At 45.1% G+C, this 16,705-nt stretch overlaps 1 protein-coding gene across 1 annotated transcript in view; it reads left to right on the top strand.

Moving 5' to 3' along the window:
* LOC144696324 (lysine-specific demethylase 7A-like) overlaps nucleotides 1–16,705 on the top strand; it is a 59,677-nt gene that overhangs the window by 6,476 nt on the left and 36,496 nt on the right. Inside the window, exon 2 of the mRNA XM_078567541.1 lies at nucleotides 14,936–15,021. Within this exon, the coding sequence (XP_078423667.1) occupies nucleotides 14,936–15,021 (86 nt within the window). The remainder of the gene's footprint in view (nucleotides 1–14,935; nucleotides 15,022–16,705) is intronic.

The raw sequence follows: 16,705 nt of genomic DNA, 5'->3' as shown, positions 1-16,705 counted from the left end.
GAAGCCAGCGAGAGCAGTATAAAGAGGGGTGAAAAACAGAAGCCGAGACCGGAGAGGAGAGGTGTACCCTCTGGACCTTCAGGCGGTGGAGTTTGAGGTGATGTCACGATTGAAAAAGTGACGCGACGCAGGGAAGGCAGCTGATTGGTAAGCAGGGTCAGGTGAAGACTTCTACTTTTTCTACTAATTAAATTGCTGCAGTCCATTAGCTTAAACAAAATAAGGTGAGGACTTTGGACTGTAGTGGGAGTGTTTGGAGTGGAATAAAGCCCCTAGCGTAATTAGTATTCTTTAAAAGGAGCAACTAATGAGCTTAATCCAAAGGGAAGTCATGGCAGCAGAGCTTGCACCTGTGATATGCTCCTCCTATGCTATGTGGGAAGTCAGGGACACTGAAAGTGTTCCTGGCGACCATGTGTGTGGGAAGTGTGTCCAGCTGCAGCTACTGGCTAACCGCATTTTGGAGCTGGAGCTGCGGGTAGATGCGCTGTGGAGCATCTGCGATGCTGAGATTATCGTGGACAGCATGTTCAGTGAGGTGGTCACACCACTGGTAAAGGGGATGGGTGACCACCAGGCAGAGTAGGGGAACGCAGGTAGTGCAGGAGTCCCCTGTGGCCGTCGCCCTCTCTAACAGATATACCGTTTAGGATACTGTTGGGGGAGATGACTTCTCAGGGGAAGGCAGCAGGAGTCAAGTCCATGACACCACAGGTGGTTCTGCTGCACAAGAGGGGAGGAAGAAGAGTGGCAGGGCTGTAGTGATAGGGGATTCAATAGTAAGGGGAACAGACAGGTGTTTCTACAGCCGCAAAAGAGACTCAAGGATGTTATGTTGCCTCCTGGTGCCAGGGTCAAGGATGTCACAGAGAGGCTGCAGGGCATTCTGAAGGGGGAGGGTGAACAGTCAGTGGTCATGGTACATATTGGTACCAATGACATAAGTAAGAAAAGGGATGAGGTCCTACAAGCTGAATATAGGGAATTAGGATGTAAATTAAAAAGTAGGACCTCAAAGGTGGTAACCTCAGGATTATTATCAATGTCACGTGTTAGCGAGAGTAGAAATAACAGGATATATCAGATGAATACGTAGCTGAAGATATGGTGTAGCGGGGAGGGATTCAGATTCCTCGGACATTGGGACCAGCCCTGGGGAAGGTGGGACCAGTACAAACTGGACAGGTTGCCCCTGGGCAGGACCAGGACCAGTGTCCTCCGGGGGGTGGGGTGGTGTTTGCTAGTACTGTCGGAGAGAGTTTAAACTAGAATGGCAGGGAGGTGGGAACCTGAGCAGGGGGACAGAGGAGGGAGAAACAAGGATAGAAATGAAAGCTCGAAAAGTAAGAAGCAAAAGTGGGAGGCAGAAAAAACAAGGGTGAAAAACAAATAGGGGCATAGTGCAGAATGAAGCCAAGATGACGAACAAGGTTAAAAAGACAAGTCTAAAGGCATTGTGTCTTAATGCGCGGAGCATTCGCAATAAGGCAGATGAATTAACGGCGCAAATAGATATAAATGGTTATGATATAGTTGCAATTACAGAGACATGGCTGCATGATGACCGAGGATGGGAACTGCACATCCAGGGGTATTCAATATTTAGGCAGGACAGACAAGTAGGGAAAGGAGGTCGGGGTAGCACCGTTAGTAAAGGAGGAAATCAATGCAATAGTGAGGAAGGATATTGGCTCAGAAAATCATGTGGAATCTGTTTGGGTGGAGATAAGAAACACCAAGGTGCATAAAACATTGGTGGGGTTGTCTATAGGTCCCCAAACAGTAATGGAGATGTAAGAGAAGGCATTAAACAGGAAATTAGAGATGCATGCAAAAAGGGGACAACTGTAGTCATGGGTGACTTTAATCTACATATAGATTGGACAAACCTAACTAGTAATAATACTGTAGAGGAAGATTTCCTGGAGTATGTAGGTGATGGTTTTTTTAAACCAATACGGTGAGGAACCAACTGAGAGTAGCTTATCCTAGACTGGGTATTGTGCAATGAGAGAGGATTAATTAACAATCTTGTTGTGTGGGGTCCCTTGGGGAAAAGCTGAAATTGAATCAGAAACTAGGGTCCTGAATCTAAATAAAGGGAACTATGGGGGCATGAGGCGTGAGTTGGCAATGATGGATTGGGGAACTTTACTAAAAGGGCTCATGGTGGATAGGCATTGGCTAATATTTCAGGAACGTATGCATGAATTACAACAATTATTCAATCCTGTCTGGCGCAAAAATAAAGAAAGAAAGGTGGCTGAACCATGGCTTACAATAGAAATTAGGGATAGTATTAGATCCAAAGAGGAGACATATAAAATTGCCAGAAAAAGCAGCAAGCCTGAGGATTGGGAGCAGTTTAGAATTCAGCAAAAGCGGACAAAAGGATTGATCAAGAAGGGGAAAATGGAGTATGAGAGCAAACTTGCAGGGAACATAAAAACTGACTGTAAAAGCTTCTATAAATATGTGAAGAGAAAAAGATTCATGAAGACAAATATAGGTCCCTTACAGTCAGAAACGGGGGAAATTATAATGGGGAACAAAGAAATGGCAGAAGAATTGAACACACATTTTGGTTCTATCTTCACAAAAGAGGACACAGATAATTTCCCAGAAATGTTAGGGAGCCAATAGTCTAGTGAGATGGAGGAATTGAAAAAAATTAGTGTTTGTAAAAAAATGGTGCTAGAGAAATTAATAGGGTTAAAGGCTGAAAAATCCCCAGGGCCTGATAATCTACATCCTAGAGTACTAAAGGAAGTGGCCCTGGAAACATTGGATGCATTGGTGGTCTTCCAAAATTACATAGACTCTGAAGCAGTTCCTACAGATTGGAGGGTAGCAAATGTAACTCCACTATTTAAAAAAGGAGGGAGAGAAAAGACAGAGTTACAGAAAAGTTAGCCTAACATCAGTAGTGGAGAAAATGCTAGAATCTATTATGAAAGACGCGGTAATAGAACACTTGGAAAGCATTCTGGCGCACTGACCTCTACCTCCCAGAGGCTGAGCGTCAACTCGCAGACGCTTCCTCCTACCTCCCCATGGACCATGACCCCACCGAACATCAAGCCATTGTTTCCAGGACTGTTACTGACCTCATCTCCTCTGGAGATCTTCCTTCCACAGCTTCCAACCTCATAGTCTCCCAACCTCGGACAGCCTGCTTCTACCTCCTACCTAAAATCCACAAACAGGACTGTCCTGGCAGACCAATTGTGTCAGCCTGTTCCTGCCCCACGGAACTTATTTCTTGCTATCTTGACTCCATTATCTCTCCCCTTGTCCAGTCCCTTCCCACCTACATCCGTGAATCCTCTGACACCCTACATCATATCAACAATTTCCAGTTCCCTGGCCCCAACCGCCTCCTCTTCACCATGGACTTCCAATCCCTTTACACCTCCATCCCCTGGATGATCTGATCGCTCTCCGTTTCTTCCTCGAACAGAGGCCCGAACAATCCCCATCCACCACTACTCTCCTCCGTCTGGCTGAACTTGTTCCCACACTGAACAATTTCTCCTTAAACTCCTCTCACTTCCTCCAAATAAAAGCTGTGGCTATGGGTACCTGCATGGGCCCCAGTTATGACTGTCTCTTTATGGGGTATGTGGAACATTCCTTGTTCCAGTCCTACTCCGGCCCCCTCCCACAACTTTTTCTCCGGTACATCGATGATTGCTTCAGTGCTGCTTCATGCTCTCATCTGGACCTGGAAAAATTTATTAATTTTGCTCCCAATTTCCACCCCTCCATCATTTTCACATGGTCCATCTCTGACACTTCCCTTCCCTTCCTTGATCTCTCTGTCTCAATTTCTGGTGATAGACTGTCCACCAATATTCATTACAAGCCTACCGACTCCCACAGCTACCTCGACTACACCTCCTCACACCCCGCTTCCTGTAAGGAGTCCATCCCATTCTCTCAGTTCCATCACCTCCGTCGCATCCGTTCTGATGATGCCACTTTCAAAAACAGTTCCTCTGACATGCCTTCCTTCTTCCTTAACTGAGGTTTTCCACCCATGGTGGTTGACAGGGCCCTCAACCGTGTCCGGCCCATCTCCCGCGCATCCGCCCTCACACCTTCCTCTCTCTCCCAGAACCATGATAGGGTCCCCCTTGTCCTCACTTATCACCCCACCAGCCTCTGCATTCAAAGGATCATCCTCTGCCATTTCCGCCAACTCCAGCATGATGCCACCACCAAACACATCTACACTTCACCCCCCCCCCGGTGGCATTCCACAGGGATCATTCCCTCCGTGACACCCTGTCCGCTCCTACATCACTCCCTACACCTCAACCCCCTCCCACGGCACCTTCCCTTGCAACCGCAGAAGGTGCAACACCTGCCCCTTTACTTCCCCTCTCCTCACCGTCCAAGGGCCCAAACACTCCTTTCAAGTGAAGCAGCATTTCACTTGCACTTCCCTCAATTTAGTCTACTGCATTTGCTGCTCCCAATGCGGTTTCCTCTACATTGGAGAGACCAAATGCAGACTGGGTGACCGCTTTGCGGAACACCTTCGGTCTGTCCGCAAGCATGACCCTGTCGCTTGCCATTTCAACACTCCACCCTGCTCTCATGCCCACATGTCCGTCCTTGGCCTGCTGCAATGTTCCAGTGAAGCTCAACGCAAACTGGAGGAACAGCACCTCATCTTCCGACTAGGCACTTTACAGTCTTCCGGACTGAATATTGAGTTCAACAATTTTAGATCATGAATTCTCTCCTCCATCCCCAACCCCTTTCCGATCCCCATTTTTTCTAATAATTTATATATATTTTTCTTTTCCCACCTATTTCCATTATTTTTAAATGTATTTCCATGCATTGTTTTATTTTTGCCTTTTAGCCTATTTGGATCCCTTCTCCCCACCCCATTCCCACTAGGGCTAACTGTACCTTTATTATCACATTCCTTAGATAATATCACCAGCTTCAACACCTCTTTGTCCTTTTGACTATGACATCTTTTGGTTATCTCCACCTATCACTGGCCCTCTATCCAGCTCTACTTGTCCCACCACCCCCCCTTAAACCAGCTTATGTTTCACCTCTTTTCTGTTTTTCCTTAGTTCTGTTGAAGAGTCATACGGACTCGAAACGTTAACTGTGTTCCTCTCCGCAGATGCTGTAAGACCTGTTGAGTTTTTCCAGGTATTTTTGTTTTTGTCTTGGAAAGCATTAATGGGATTAGACAAAGTCAGCATTTGTTTATGAAAGGAAAATCATGCTTAACTAATCTACTGGAGTTTTTTGAGGATGTATCTAGTAGAATAGATAGGGGAGAACCAGTGGATGTGGTGTATTTGAATTTCAAGAAGGCTTTTGATAAAGTCCCACATAAGAGGCTAGTGGGCAAAATTAAAGCACATGGATGGGGAGGTAATACACTGGCATGGGTTGAGAATTGGTTGACAGACTGGAAACAGGGAGTGGGAATAAATGGGTCTTTTTCCGGATGGCAGGCAGTGACTAGTGGTATACTGCAGGGATCAGTACTTGGGCCCCAGCTATTCACGATATACATAAATGATACGGATGAGGGAACCAAATGCAATATTTCCAAGTTTGCTGATGACACAAAACCGGGCGGAGCTGTGAGGAGGATGCAAGGAGGCTTCAGGGCAATTTAGACAAGTTGTGTGTGTGTGGGCAAACACATGGCAGATGCAGTATAACATGGATAAATGTGAAGTTATATGCTTTGGTGTGAAAAACAAAGGCAGAGTATTATTTAAATGGTGAAATATGGATGTACAAAGGGATCTGGGTATCCTTGTATACCAGTCAGTGAAAGTAAACAGGCAGGTGCAGCAAGCAACTAGGAAGGCAAATGGTATGTTGGCCTTCATTGCAAGAGGATTTGAGTTCAGAAGTAGTGATGTCTTACTGCAGTTATACAGGGCCCTGGTGAGACCACACCTGGAATATTGCATGCAGTTTTGGCCTCCCTACCTAAGAAAGGATATACTTGCCATAGGGGGAGTGCAGTGAAGGTTCACTAGGCTGATACTGGGGATGGCAGGGCTGTCGTATGAGAAGAGATTGGTTCTACTGGGCCTGTATTCACTAGAGTTTAGAAGAATGAGAGGGGATCTGATTGAAACATATAAAATTATAACAGGGCTAGACAGACCAGATGCAGGCAGGATGTTTCCCCAGGTTGGGGGGGTCTAGAACCAGGGGCCACAGTCTCAGGATACAGGGCAGGCCATTTAGGGCAGAGATGAGGAAAGATTTCTTCAGAGGGTGGTCAACCTGTGGAATTCTCTACCATAGAAGGCTGTGGAGGCCGGGTGTATTCAAGAAAGAAATTGATAAATTTTTGGATATTAGGGGCATCAAGGGGTATGGAGAGAAAGTGGGAATATGGCATTGAGATAGAGGATCAGCCATGATATTGAATGACGAAGCAGGCTTGAAGGGCCAAATGGCCTACTCCTCCTCGTTCCTGTGTTTCTCCCAAACTGCGCCCGACACCTTACACCAGGCACCACACTTAAATGGTCATTAATGTACCGGCAAAAGAGTTGAGGAGGGGGCCCAAGTAGGACCAGAGTAAAGAATGTTCCACATATCCCACAAAAAGTCAATAGCTAGGACCTGTGCGAGTACCCATAACAATCTTTCATTTGGAAGAAGAGAGATAAGTTAAAAGAAACTTGTTCAATGAGAGAACAGGTTCAGCCAGGGGGAGGAGGGTGGCGACCGATGGAAACTGTTTGGGTCTCCATTCAATGAAGAAGTGGAGAGCCCTCAGGACATCCTGATGGAAGTTTAGAGAGATTGGGCATCCATGGTGAAGAGGAGATTGTTAGGGCCAAGAAATTGTCAAAAGAAGATAGGGTATCAGAAGAGTTACAGATGTAGGTGGAGGAAAATTAGTGAAGATAAGAAATGAGTTCAGTGGGCAGGTGCAGGCTGAAATGCTAGTTCGAACAGAATGGTCTTGTTTGTGGATCTTGGGAAGAAGGTTTGGGGTTGGTGAGTCTATGGTGGTGAAGGGGGGGAGTTGGGGGGGAACATCTCTGCCTGGAAACAATGGCTTGATGTTCGGTGGGTGCGTAATGTCCTAGGTGGAGGTAGGAGGTAGTGTCAGAGAGTGTGTTGAACTTTTGCTTGGTAGGGGTTGGTACACCAGACAACAACAGCACACCCCTTGTCAGTTGGTTTGATAACAATGTTAATGTTGGAGTTGAGGGAAAGGTGTGCAGTGAGTTCATAGGTTAAGAGTGAGTGAGGGGATAAGAAAAATTGAGATGGCCGATGTCATTGCCAGTGGTTCTCAATTAAAAAAGACCAGAAGGAGAGGTCTGCGTGAAGGGAGAACAGTGGTGACTGGTAAAAGGGGCTCCAGTGTCAGGGGAAGACTCCTGGACAAAGAAATGAGCATGGAGGTGAAGGTGATGGAAGAAGAGCTCAAGGTCCTGCTGAGCTCAGTTCATCCTGGGGGTTACCATTGAACAGAAACAGAACTGGACTAGCCATATAAATACTGTGGCTACAAGAGCAGGTCAGAGGCTGGGAATCCTGTGGAGAGTAACTCACTTCCTGACTCCCCAAAGCCTGTCCACCATCTAGAAGGCACAAGTCAGGAGTGTGATGGAATACTCCCCGCTTGCCTGGATGAGTACAGCTCCCACAACACTCGAAGCTTGACACCATCCAGGACAAAGCAGCCCACTTGATTGGCACCACATCCACAAACATTCACTCCCTCCACCACCGACACATAGTGACAACAGTGTGTATCATCTACAAGATGTACTGCAGTAACATGCCAAGGCTCCTTCAACAGCACCTTCCAAACCCACAACCACTACCATCTAGAAGGATAAGGGCAGCAGACACATGGGAACACCACCATCTGGAAGTTCCCCTCCAAGTCACTCACCATCCTGACTTGGAAATATAGCCCCGTTCCTTCACTGTCGCTGGATCAAAATCCTGGAACTACCTTCCTAACAGCACTATGGGTGCACCTACACCACATGGACTGTAGCTGTTCAAGAAAGCAGCTCACCACTACCTTCAAGGACAATTATGGATAGGCAATAAAGGCTGTCCCAGCCAGCGATGCCCACGTCCTGTGAAAGAAAAAAAACCCAGCTGATCTTAAGCTCTTTTGTCTGTGCCCTATCCCATTAAGACCAGATTCACGTTTCCGGTTCTTTGTGGCATGCATCTGGCGAGCTTCACTTCTTCCATGGCTTTGAGGTGAATACACGCTGTTCTTGCCGCCTTGGGACTGTTCATAACTTCAGTCATGTATTGGGTGGTGGTAGGACAATGGAGATGTAAGAGAAGGCATTAAATAGGAAACTAGAGACTCATGCAATAAGGGTACAACTGTAATCATGGGTAACTTTAAATATAGATTGGACGAACCAAACTAGCAATAATACTGTGGAGGAGGATTTCCTGGAGTGTGTACGTGATGGTTCTTTTAGACCAATATAGTGAGGAACCAACCAGAGAGCAGGCTATCCTAGACTGGGTATTGTGCAATGAGAAAGGATTAATTAACAACCCTGTTGTGTGGGGTCACTTGGGGAAGAGTGACCATAAAATGATAGAATTGTTCATTACCGTTACTCCCTTGCACTCTCTGTCTCTCCCCCCCACCACGAGCTTGTGCCCTCTCTAACTCTTTCCCCCCCTCGTGCTTTTGCCCCCCCCCCCCCCCCCCCATGCTTATGCCTTCTTTCTCACAAAATGCTATCAGGTTCATCAGGCTTGCTCTACCCTTTACAAATCTATGCTGGCATGCTCTGATCAGCTGAACGTTTTCGAGGTGTCCAGTCGCACTAGATTCCAGTGATTTCCTGACAACAGGTTTAGGCCAGCAGCTCTATAATTCTCTGGCCACCTCTCTTAATTAGTGGAGTAACAGGCCAGCTGTGGCTTGGAGTGGCTTCTAAAGTGGCTCGGATTGTGGTGGGTCCTGGCAGCGATGTCGGCAGCACTGATCAGGAAGAGGTTGGATCTCATGAATGGAGATGTGAGAGTTTCAGGTAAAGGGCAGGGCAGAAAGAAGGCCATTTATGTGGTGCTGACTGTCTGCGTCTGGTTAATACAAACAAGAAAGGAATAAAGAAGCAATTAGAGAGAATTTAGGGACAAGGGAAGAAGAACAGCAAAGCAACTGACAAGGACAAAATAGTGAAGTCAGCGCTGGAGGAGTATTGGAAGAAAATAGCAGCAGACCACACTGAGGAAAATCTCCAGTATATGCTCGGCTCAAAGTTCCTGACTGGGGTCAGTGTTACTCAAAAGGTTTTGATGTACAATCAAGGAAGGAAAGCAAAGGGTCGCCCAGAGAAAAAGGAAGAGAATAGCATATTCACCAAGAGTGAATTTAGAAATTTTGAGAGAGTATTTTGGGATGCCCTAATCTCACCGGGAAGTTGACTTTTGATGAAAAGAGTAGGACAGCTGGATGCATTTGTTGAGCAGAGATCACAACACCTAATTAGCTCAAGTCTTAACTATAAAGACTGTACTGGGAACTGATCTGATGCATGAGAAGGAGAGAGACTGTAGGAGGAATGAAAGTCTTAACTATTCCCTAGATCAAGACCAGCCTACAAACTCTGTTGGTGTCTAGTAATTGTTAAAACCCATGATTTGTTATTTCTCAGAGTTTCCCTGCAACATGCAAACATTCGCAGTAAGTATAGAGTAAACATTGTGTTGTACCAGAAAAAAAACAGGCAGGATTGTGATGATGTTTCTTGGACATCCAAATGTTTGGAGCCCAGTCTACATGGCCTTGCAATTTACTGTCAACCCTGAATTACCTGGCTTTTAATGCTGTGTCCAAATTCTCTGATACCTGGTGGACTGTAATGCTGTGTTTCAATACTGTACCTTCAAAATGTGTTTTCTGACTCTGGATGATGAGGATTATTTGTGACACAGTTGCAGAATAATTTATAATGCTTTATTTGTTTAAACATAGAAACATAGAAAATAGGAGCAGGAGTAGCTCATTTGGCCCATCAAGCCTGCTCTGCAGTATGATCATGGCTGATCGTCTATCTTAACACTGTACTCCTGCACTATCCCCATACCCCTTGATGCCTTTAGAGTCCAGAAATCCATCAATTTCCTCCTTAAATACATTCAGTGATTTGGCATCCACAACCTTCTATGGTAGAGAATTCCACAGGTTCACCACCCTCCAAGTGAAGAAGTTTCTCCTCATCTCAGTCCTAAATGGTCTACCCCATATCCCGAGACTGTGACCCCTTGTTCTAGACCTTCCAGCCAGGGGAAACATCATCTTTGCATCTAGTCTATCCCTCCCTGTCTGAATTTTATATGTTTCAATGAGATCCCCCCTCATTCTTCTTAACTCCAGTGAATACAGACCTAGTCGGCCCAATCTCTCCTCAAAAAACAATTCTGCCATCTCAGGAATCAGTCTGGTGGACCTTCGCTGTATTCCCTCTATGGCAAGTATATCCTTTCTTAGGCAAGGAGACCAAAACTGTACATATTACTCCAGGTGTGGTCTCACTAAGACCCTGTACAGCTGTAGTAAGACATCCTTGCTCCTGTACTCAAGTCCTCTCGCAATGAAGGCCAACATACCATTTGTCGTCTTAACTGCTTGCTGCACCTGCATGCTTGCTTTCAGTGATTGGTGTACAAGGACACCCAAGTCCCCTTGTACACCAACATTTCCCAATCTATCACCATTTAAATAATACTCTGCCATTCGGTTTTCCTACTGAAGTGGATAACTTCATACTTATCCACGTTACACTGCATCTGCCATGTATTTGTTCATTCACTCAAATTGCCTTGAAGCCTCTTAACAATCTCCTCATTGTTCACATTCCCACCAAGTTTCATGTCGTCGGCAAACTTAGAAATATTACATTTGATTCTCTCATCCAAATCATTGATATATATTGTGAATAGCTGGGGCCCCAAGCACTGACCTGCGCTATCCCACTAGTCACCAGCTGCCATTCCGAAAAAAACCCATTCATTCCTACTCCCTGTTTCCTGTCTGCTAACCAATTCTCAATCCATGCCAGTATATTATTGCCAATCCCATGTGCTTGAATTTTGCACTCTAACCTCTTATGTGGGACTTTATCAAAAGCTTTCTGAAAATCCAAATACACCTCATCCACTGATTCCCCCTTAACTATTCTGTTAGTTGCATCCTCAAAAAAAACTCCAGTAGGTTTGTCAAACGTGATTTCCCTTTCACAAATCCATGTTGACTTTGTCGAATCCCATTGATATTTTCTAAGTGTCCTGTTATCACATCCTTTTCATAGACTCTAGCATTTTCCCTACTACTGATGTTAGGCTAACTGGTCTTTAATTTGCTGTTTTCTCCCTCCTTTTTTAAATAGTGGGGCTACATTTCCCACCCTCCAATCTGCTGGGACTGTTCCAGAATCTATAGAATTTTGGAAGATGACAAACAACGCATCCACTATTTTCATCGTCACCTCCTTTAGTACCCTGGGATGTAGATTACTGGGCCCTGGGGATTTATCAGCTTTCAGTCCCATTAATTTCTCCAGCATTATTGTTTTAGTAATACTAATTTCCTTCAATTCCTCCTTCTCACTCGACCCTTGGTTCCCTAGTGTTTCTGAAAGTTATTTGTGTCTTCCTCTATGAAGACGGAATGAAAGGAGCTGTTCAATTGCTCTGCCATTTCCTTGTTCTCTATTATAAATTCTCCTGTTTCAGGCTGTAAGAGACCTACATTTGTCTTCACTAATCTTTTTCTTTTTACATACTTATAGAGGCTTTTACTGTCCGCTTTTATGTTCCTTGCATGTTTACACTCATACTCTATTTTTCCCCTCTTAATAAATCTCTTGGTCCTCCTTTGCTGAATTCTAAACTGCTCCCAATCCTCAGGCTTGCTAATTTTTCTAGCAACTTTATACGACTCCTCTATCCTTAATTTCTTTTGTTAGCCATGGTTGGGCCACTTTTCCTGTTGTGTTTTCGCACCAGAAAGGAATGTATAACTGTTGCAATGCATACATTTATCCCTTAACTATTGCCTGCCCACCAACATGCCTTTTAACAAAATTCCCCAGCCTATCTCAGCTAACTCACGCCTCATACCTTTGTAGTTTCCTTTAAGATTTAGGACCCTAGTTTCAGATCGGACTACTTCACTTTCCATCCTAATGAAGAATTCTATCATATAATGGTCACTGTTCCCTAAAGGACCCCACAGAACAAGATTATTAATTAACCTCCTCATTGCACAATACCACATCTAGGATAGCCTGTTCCCTAGCTGATTCCTCGATATACTGGTCAATAAAACCATCTCGTACACACTCCAGGAATTCATCCGCCACAATATTATTACTAATTTGGTTTGCCCAGTCTACATGTAAATTAAAGTCACCCATGATCACTGTAGCACCCTTGTTTCTAATTTCCTGTTTAATGCCGCTCCCTACCTCCCGTTTGGAGGCCTACTGATGTCTTCTGCCCCGTATTGCTTCTTAGCTCCACCCAGACTAACTCTACATCTAGTTTTTCTGAGCCATAATCCCCTCTCACTATCGCACTGATTTCATCCATAACTAACAACGCCATGCCGCCTCCTTTTCCTTTTTGCCTGTCCCTTCTATCGAGTCCCCTTGGGTACTCAGTTCCTAGCCTTGGTCACCCTGCAGCCATGTCTCCATAACTGCAATCATATCGTACCTGTTTACTTCTATTTGCGCTGTTAATTCATCTGCCTTATTGCGAATGCTCCGTATAAATTCAGATACAGTACCTTTCGACTTGTCGTCTTAACATTTTTGCACATTTTTTGTACTATGGCTGTATTGCTGCTCGCCTTTGTTTCCTCTGCTTTCCACTTTCTACTTTTCTGTCTTTCATTCCTATCTTTGTTTCCCTCTCTTGTGTCTCCCCGCTCAGGTTTCCATCCCCTACCTCTAGTTTAAACCCCCACCCCCACAGTACTAGCGAATACCTCTGCGAGGATATTGGTCCCGGTCCTGCTGGGGTGCAACCCGTCCAGCTTGTACAGGTCCCATCTTCCCCAGAATCGGTCCCAATGTCTCAGGAATCTAAATCCCTCCCTCCTACGCCATCTCTCCAGCCACACATTCATCTAACCTATTCCCGATCTCGCTAGCATGTGGCACTGGGAGTAATCCTGAGATTACTACCTTTGAGGTCCTGCTTTTTAATTTATTTCCTAGCTCCCTATATTCTGCTTTCAGAGCCTCATCCCTCTTTTTATCTATGTCGTTGGTACCAATTTGGACCATGACCTCTGGCTGTTCACCCTCCCCCTTCAGAATGCCTTACAGCCGCTCAGTGACATCCTTGACCCTGGCACCAGGGCAGCAACATTCCATCATGATGTCACGTCTGCGGCTACAATAGAATCCCCTATCACTATTGCTCTCCCACTCTTTCTCCCCCCCCCCCCCCACCCCTCCTCTGTGCATCTGAGCCAGTCGTTTGCCACTGACTTGACTCTTGCTGCATTCCCCTGAGAAACCATCGCTCCAGCAGTATCCAAAACGAGAAATCTGTTGGAGAGGGAGATGGACCCAGGGGACTCCTGCATTACCTGCCTAGTGCTTTTACTATGTCTGGTGGTCACCCATTCCTTTTCTGCCTGTACACTCTCTGCCTGCGGTGTGACCATCTCACTGTATATGCTATCCATGAAGATATCATTCTTGTGGATGCTCTGCAGTAACTCCAAGCACAGCTCCAGCTCCGAAACACTGATTTCGAGTACCTGCAGCTGGAGAGACTTCCTGCACACATGATTGCCCTGGGCACTGGAAGTGTCTCTGATTTCCCATGTTGCACAGGAGGAGCATTCCACTTGTCTGAGATGCCCTGCTATGACTTATCCTTAAATTACTCCCTTTACTACTTCTATCTTAGAGAATATTAAGGACAGAAGAAATACTTGCCAGGTCCTACTTACCAAATAGGCTCTTCTTACTGAGGAAAGCTAAGAATTGAAAGGATCATGTCCTGCCCTCTTCAGCGAACTCCCTCTCTTACCAAACTCCAACTGAAGCACTCTAATGCAGCCCAAAGTAGCGTTCTAGTGCAGACAAAAGCAGCATTGTAGATGGCTTGCTTTTATGCTGTCTGAATTTAGCTTCTGAAACCTGTTTAAAGTGGTTTATTTTTATTTACTGTCTATTGAAAATCCTGTTTTGGCTCGTAACTAAGTGTCAAACTGTCTGCAAAAGCTGATTAATGCTACCATATCTAATAAGTAAATAATAGTTATATAGTCGCTCGGTAGTACAGAACTTGAATATTGCTGAAATGAGAGACGTCAGAATTTTTTTAATCTTGCACTCATCAGGACAAACACAAGAAAGGTGAGATGTTGCTGTGGAGAAAACAACAGGCGAATCGTAGTTGACTTGCCAACCAATCAGCACCCTTTTCTCCTATAGTATAAATATTTGTGATTGTTTGAAATTTGCCATTCTTGTGTTTGTCCTGATGAGTGCAAGATGAAAGTCTTCATCATATTTCTCTTCAACAATATTCAAATAATAGTGGAAATTGTATTGCTGATTTTTTTTTTGCCCTCCAGCTGAGGGGCACTGAGACCATTTTCGCACCCCAACAGTACCTAGGTGAAATCCGATTGGGAATGAAGCCCAGGGCTTTATACTGCCTTTGTCAACTGCAAAGTCCAGGGGTAGAGGGTGTTAGAATATTCCATGCGTGGAATTGGTGGCCTTTCAAAGCAAAATTTAGTCTAGGTTGTGCTGGTCTATTCACTCCAAATGAAGATTGGGATGGCCACAACAGTTCTTGATCCTGCCATTGTACTGTGCCAAGAATATACATGCCTGAGCTCCACACTCTGTGTAAGGATTGTGTTCAGATCTGCATTTTGTGTTCTGTATTTCAGCTGCGTAAAAGTGGAGGAGCATCAAGCTGTTGACATTGACTTGTACCATTGTCCCAACTGTGCCATTTTACATGGAGCCTCTTTGAGTGAGTATAAATCTGGAAATATTTGCAAGTAAGCATCTTACTTTCTAGGAAGAGTCATATTGGACTCTGCTTCTCTCTGCACAGATTCTGCCAGACCGGTGTATTTCCAGCACTTTCCAGTTTTTATTTCAGGTTTCCAGTATCTGCAGTACTTTGCTTTTATCTCACCTTTGCAGTTTTCCTTTTGAACCTTTTTTAGATTGCAGAATGCTGATTTTCATTCTTTCAATCCCTCTCCATCCTGACTTTGTGATGTTTTGTATTTTAAAAAATGGGGAGATCTTCGCAAGATGGGTTTTTTGGTCCTTCCCAGACACTGCAACCTGAAGCAGGTCACAGTGGAATTAGCCTGACTGCAGGCATCTGTGTTGAACCTGGCCTAATTCCTGGGTATTGTGGGCGAGCTACAGATATGAATAATGTTTGGAAATGTTAGAAACATACCAGTGAGCTGTCATGTAAGCAGGTGGAAGGGACTTTGCAAAGAGGGAAACAAAATGTCCAGGTTAACAGTAAAGGGAGCAGTAGGGCATCTTGGATTTTGAGCAGTGCAACTGTTCCTGGATCATGTTTGGAAGAGGAAGTGATGCTTTTCTTTCAAATGGGCATGATGACTGATTGGAGTGTTGGAAAGGAGGTGTGGCACAAAGTCACAAAACATGTGAATGCCAGCATCATGTACACTAGGAACTGACAGTATGAGACTCTTGCTGAGGGCTTTTACGGGGAAAAAAAATCCAGCACCTCACACTCCATCTTTCCCACCCATGGAACCAGCAATTTTTGGGGCCTGTGACATAAGGAAGGAGCCCTGAGTAGCATATTACCTGGCAGTGGTGTTAAAACGAAGGGATGCCCCTTGACATTATGCATTTGTGAGCGAAGTCGTTCAGGTGGCTGAGGTGGTGGTGGGGGAGCATTTTAATGATAGCGACCACAACATGGTACAATTTAAGCTTGTTATGGACAAAGAAATTGACAAGTTGCTAAAAAATGTTTTGGATTGGGGGAGAGCGGATTTTATTAAAATAAGGCAGGATCTGGCCAAGGTAGACTGGGAACAGCTACTTGTGAGGAAACCTACAGAGGAGCAGTGGCCGGCGGGGGGTGTGTTGGGGGAGGGGGGGGTGTTCAAAAAGGAACTGGGGAGGGTGCAGGCTCAACATGTTCCCTCTAGGAAGGAATAACAAGCCCAGAGAACCACGGATGACCAGCGATATTCAGGATATGATGAGAAGGAAAAGAGAGGCTTTTAGCAGATACAAGGAAAGCAAATCAGCAGAGGCATTAGTGGAGTACAGTAAGTGTAGGGTGGAGCTTAAGAAAGCAATTAGGAGAGCAAAGAAGGGATATGAGAAAGCTCTGGCTGGTAAAAGTAGGGAAAATCCCAAGATATTCTGTAAGTACATCAATGGGAAGAGGGTAACCAGGGAAAGAGTAGGGCGCATAAGGGACCAAGGGGGCAATCTATGGGTGGAGCCAGAGGACATTGGTAGTGTTGAACGAATACTTCTCATCCGTCTTCACCCAAGAGAATGAGGATGAAGGTATCGAACTTGGGGAGAGAGACTGTGAGGTTTTTAAGCAAATTGATATAGGGGGTGACAAGGTATTGGGGGTGTTGGCAGGCTTAAAAGTGGACAGATCTCCAGCTCCAGATGATTTGTGTCCCAGACTGCTGAGG

This window comes from Cetorhinus maximus, chromosome 22 (genome assembly GCF_964194155.1).
Source record: "Cetorhinus maximus chromosome 22, sCetMax3.hap1.1, whole genome shotgun sequence".
Classification (NCBI taxonomy): Eukaryota; Metazoa; Chordata; class Chondrichthyes; order Lamniformes; family Cetorhinidae; genus Cetorhinus; species Cetorhinus maximus.
Note: the sequence above shows the minus strand (reverse complement) of the source record. Positions and strands in the feature narration are given on the sequence as shown.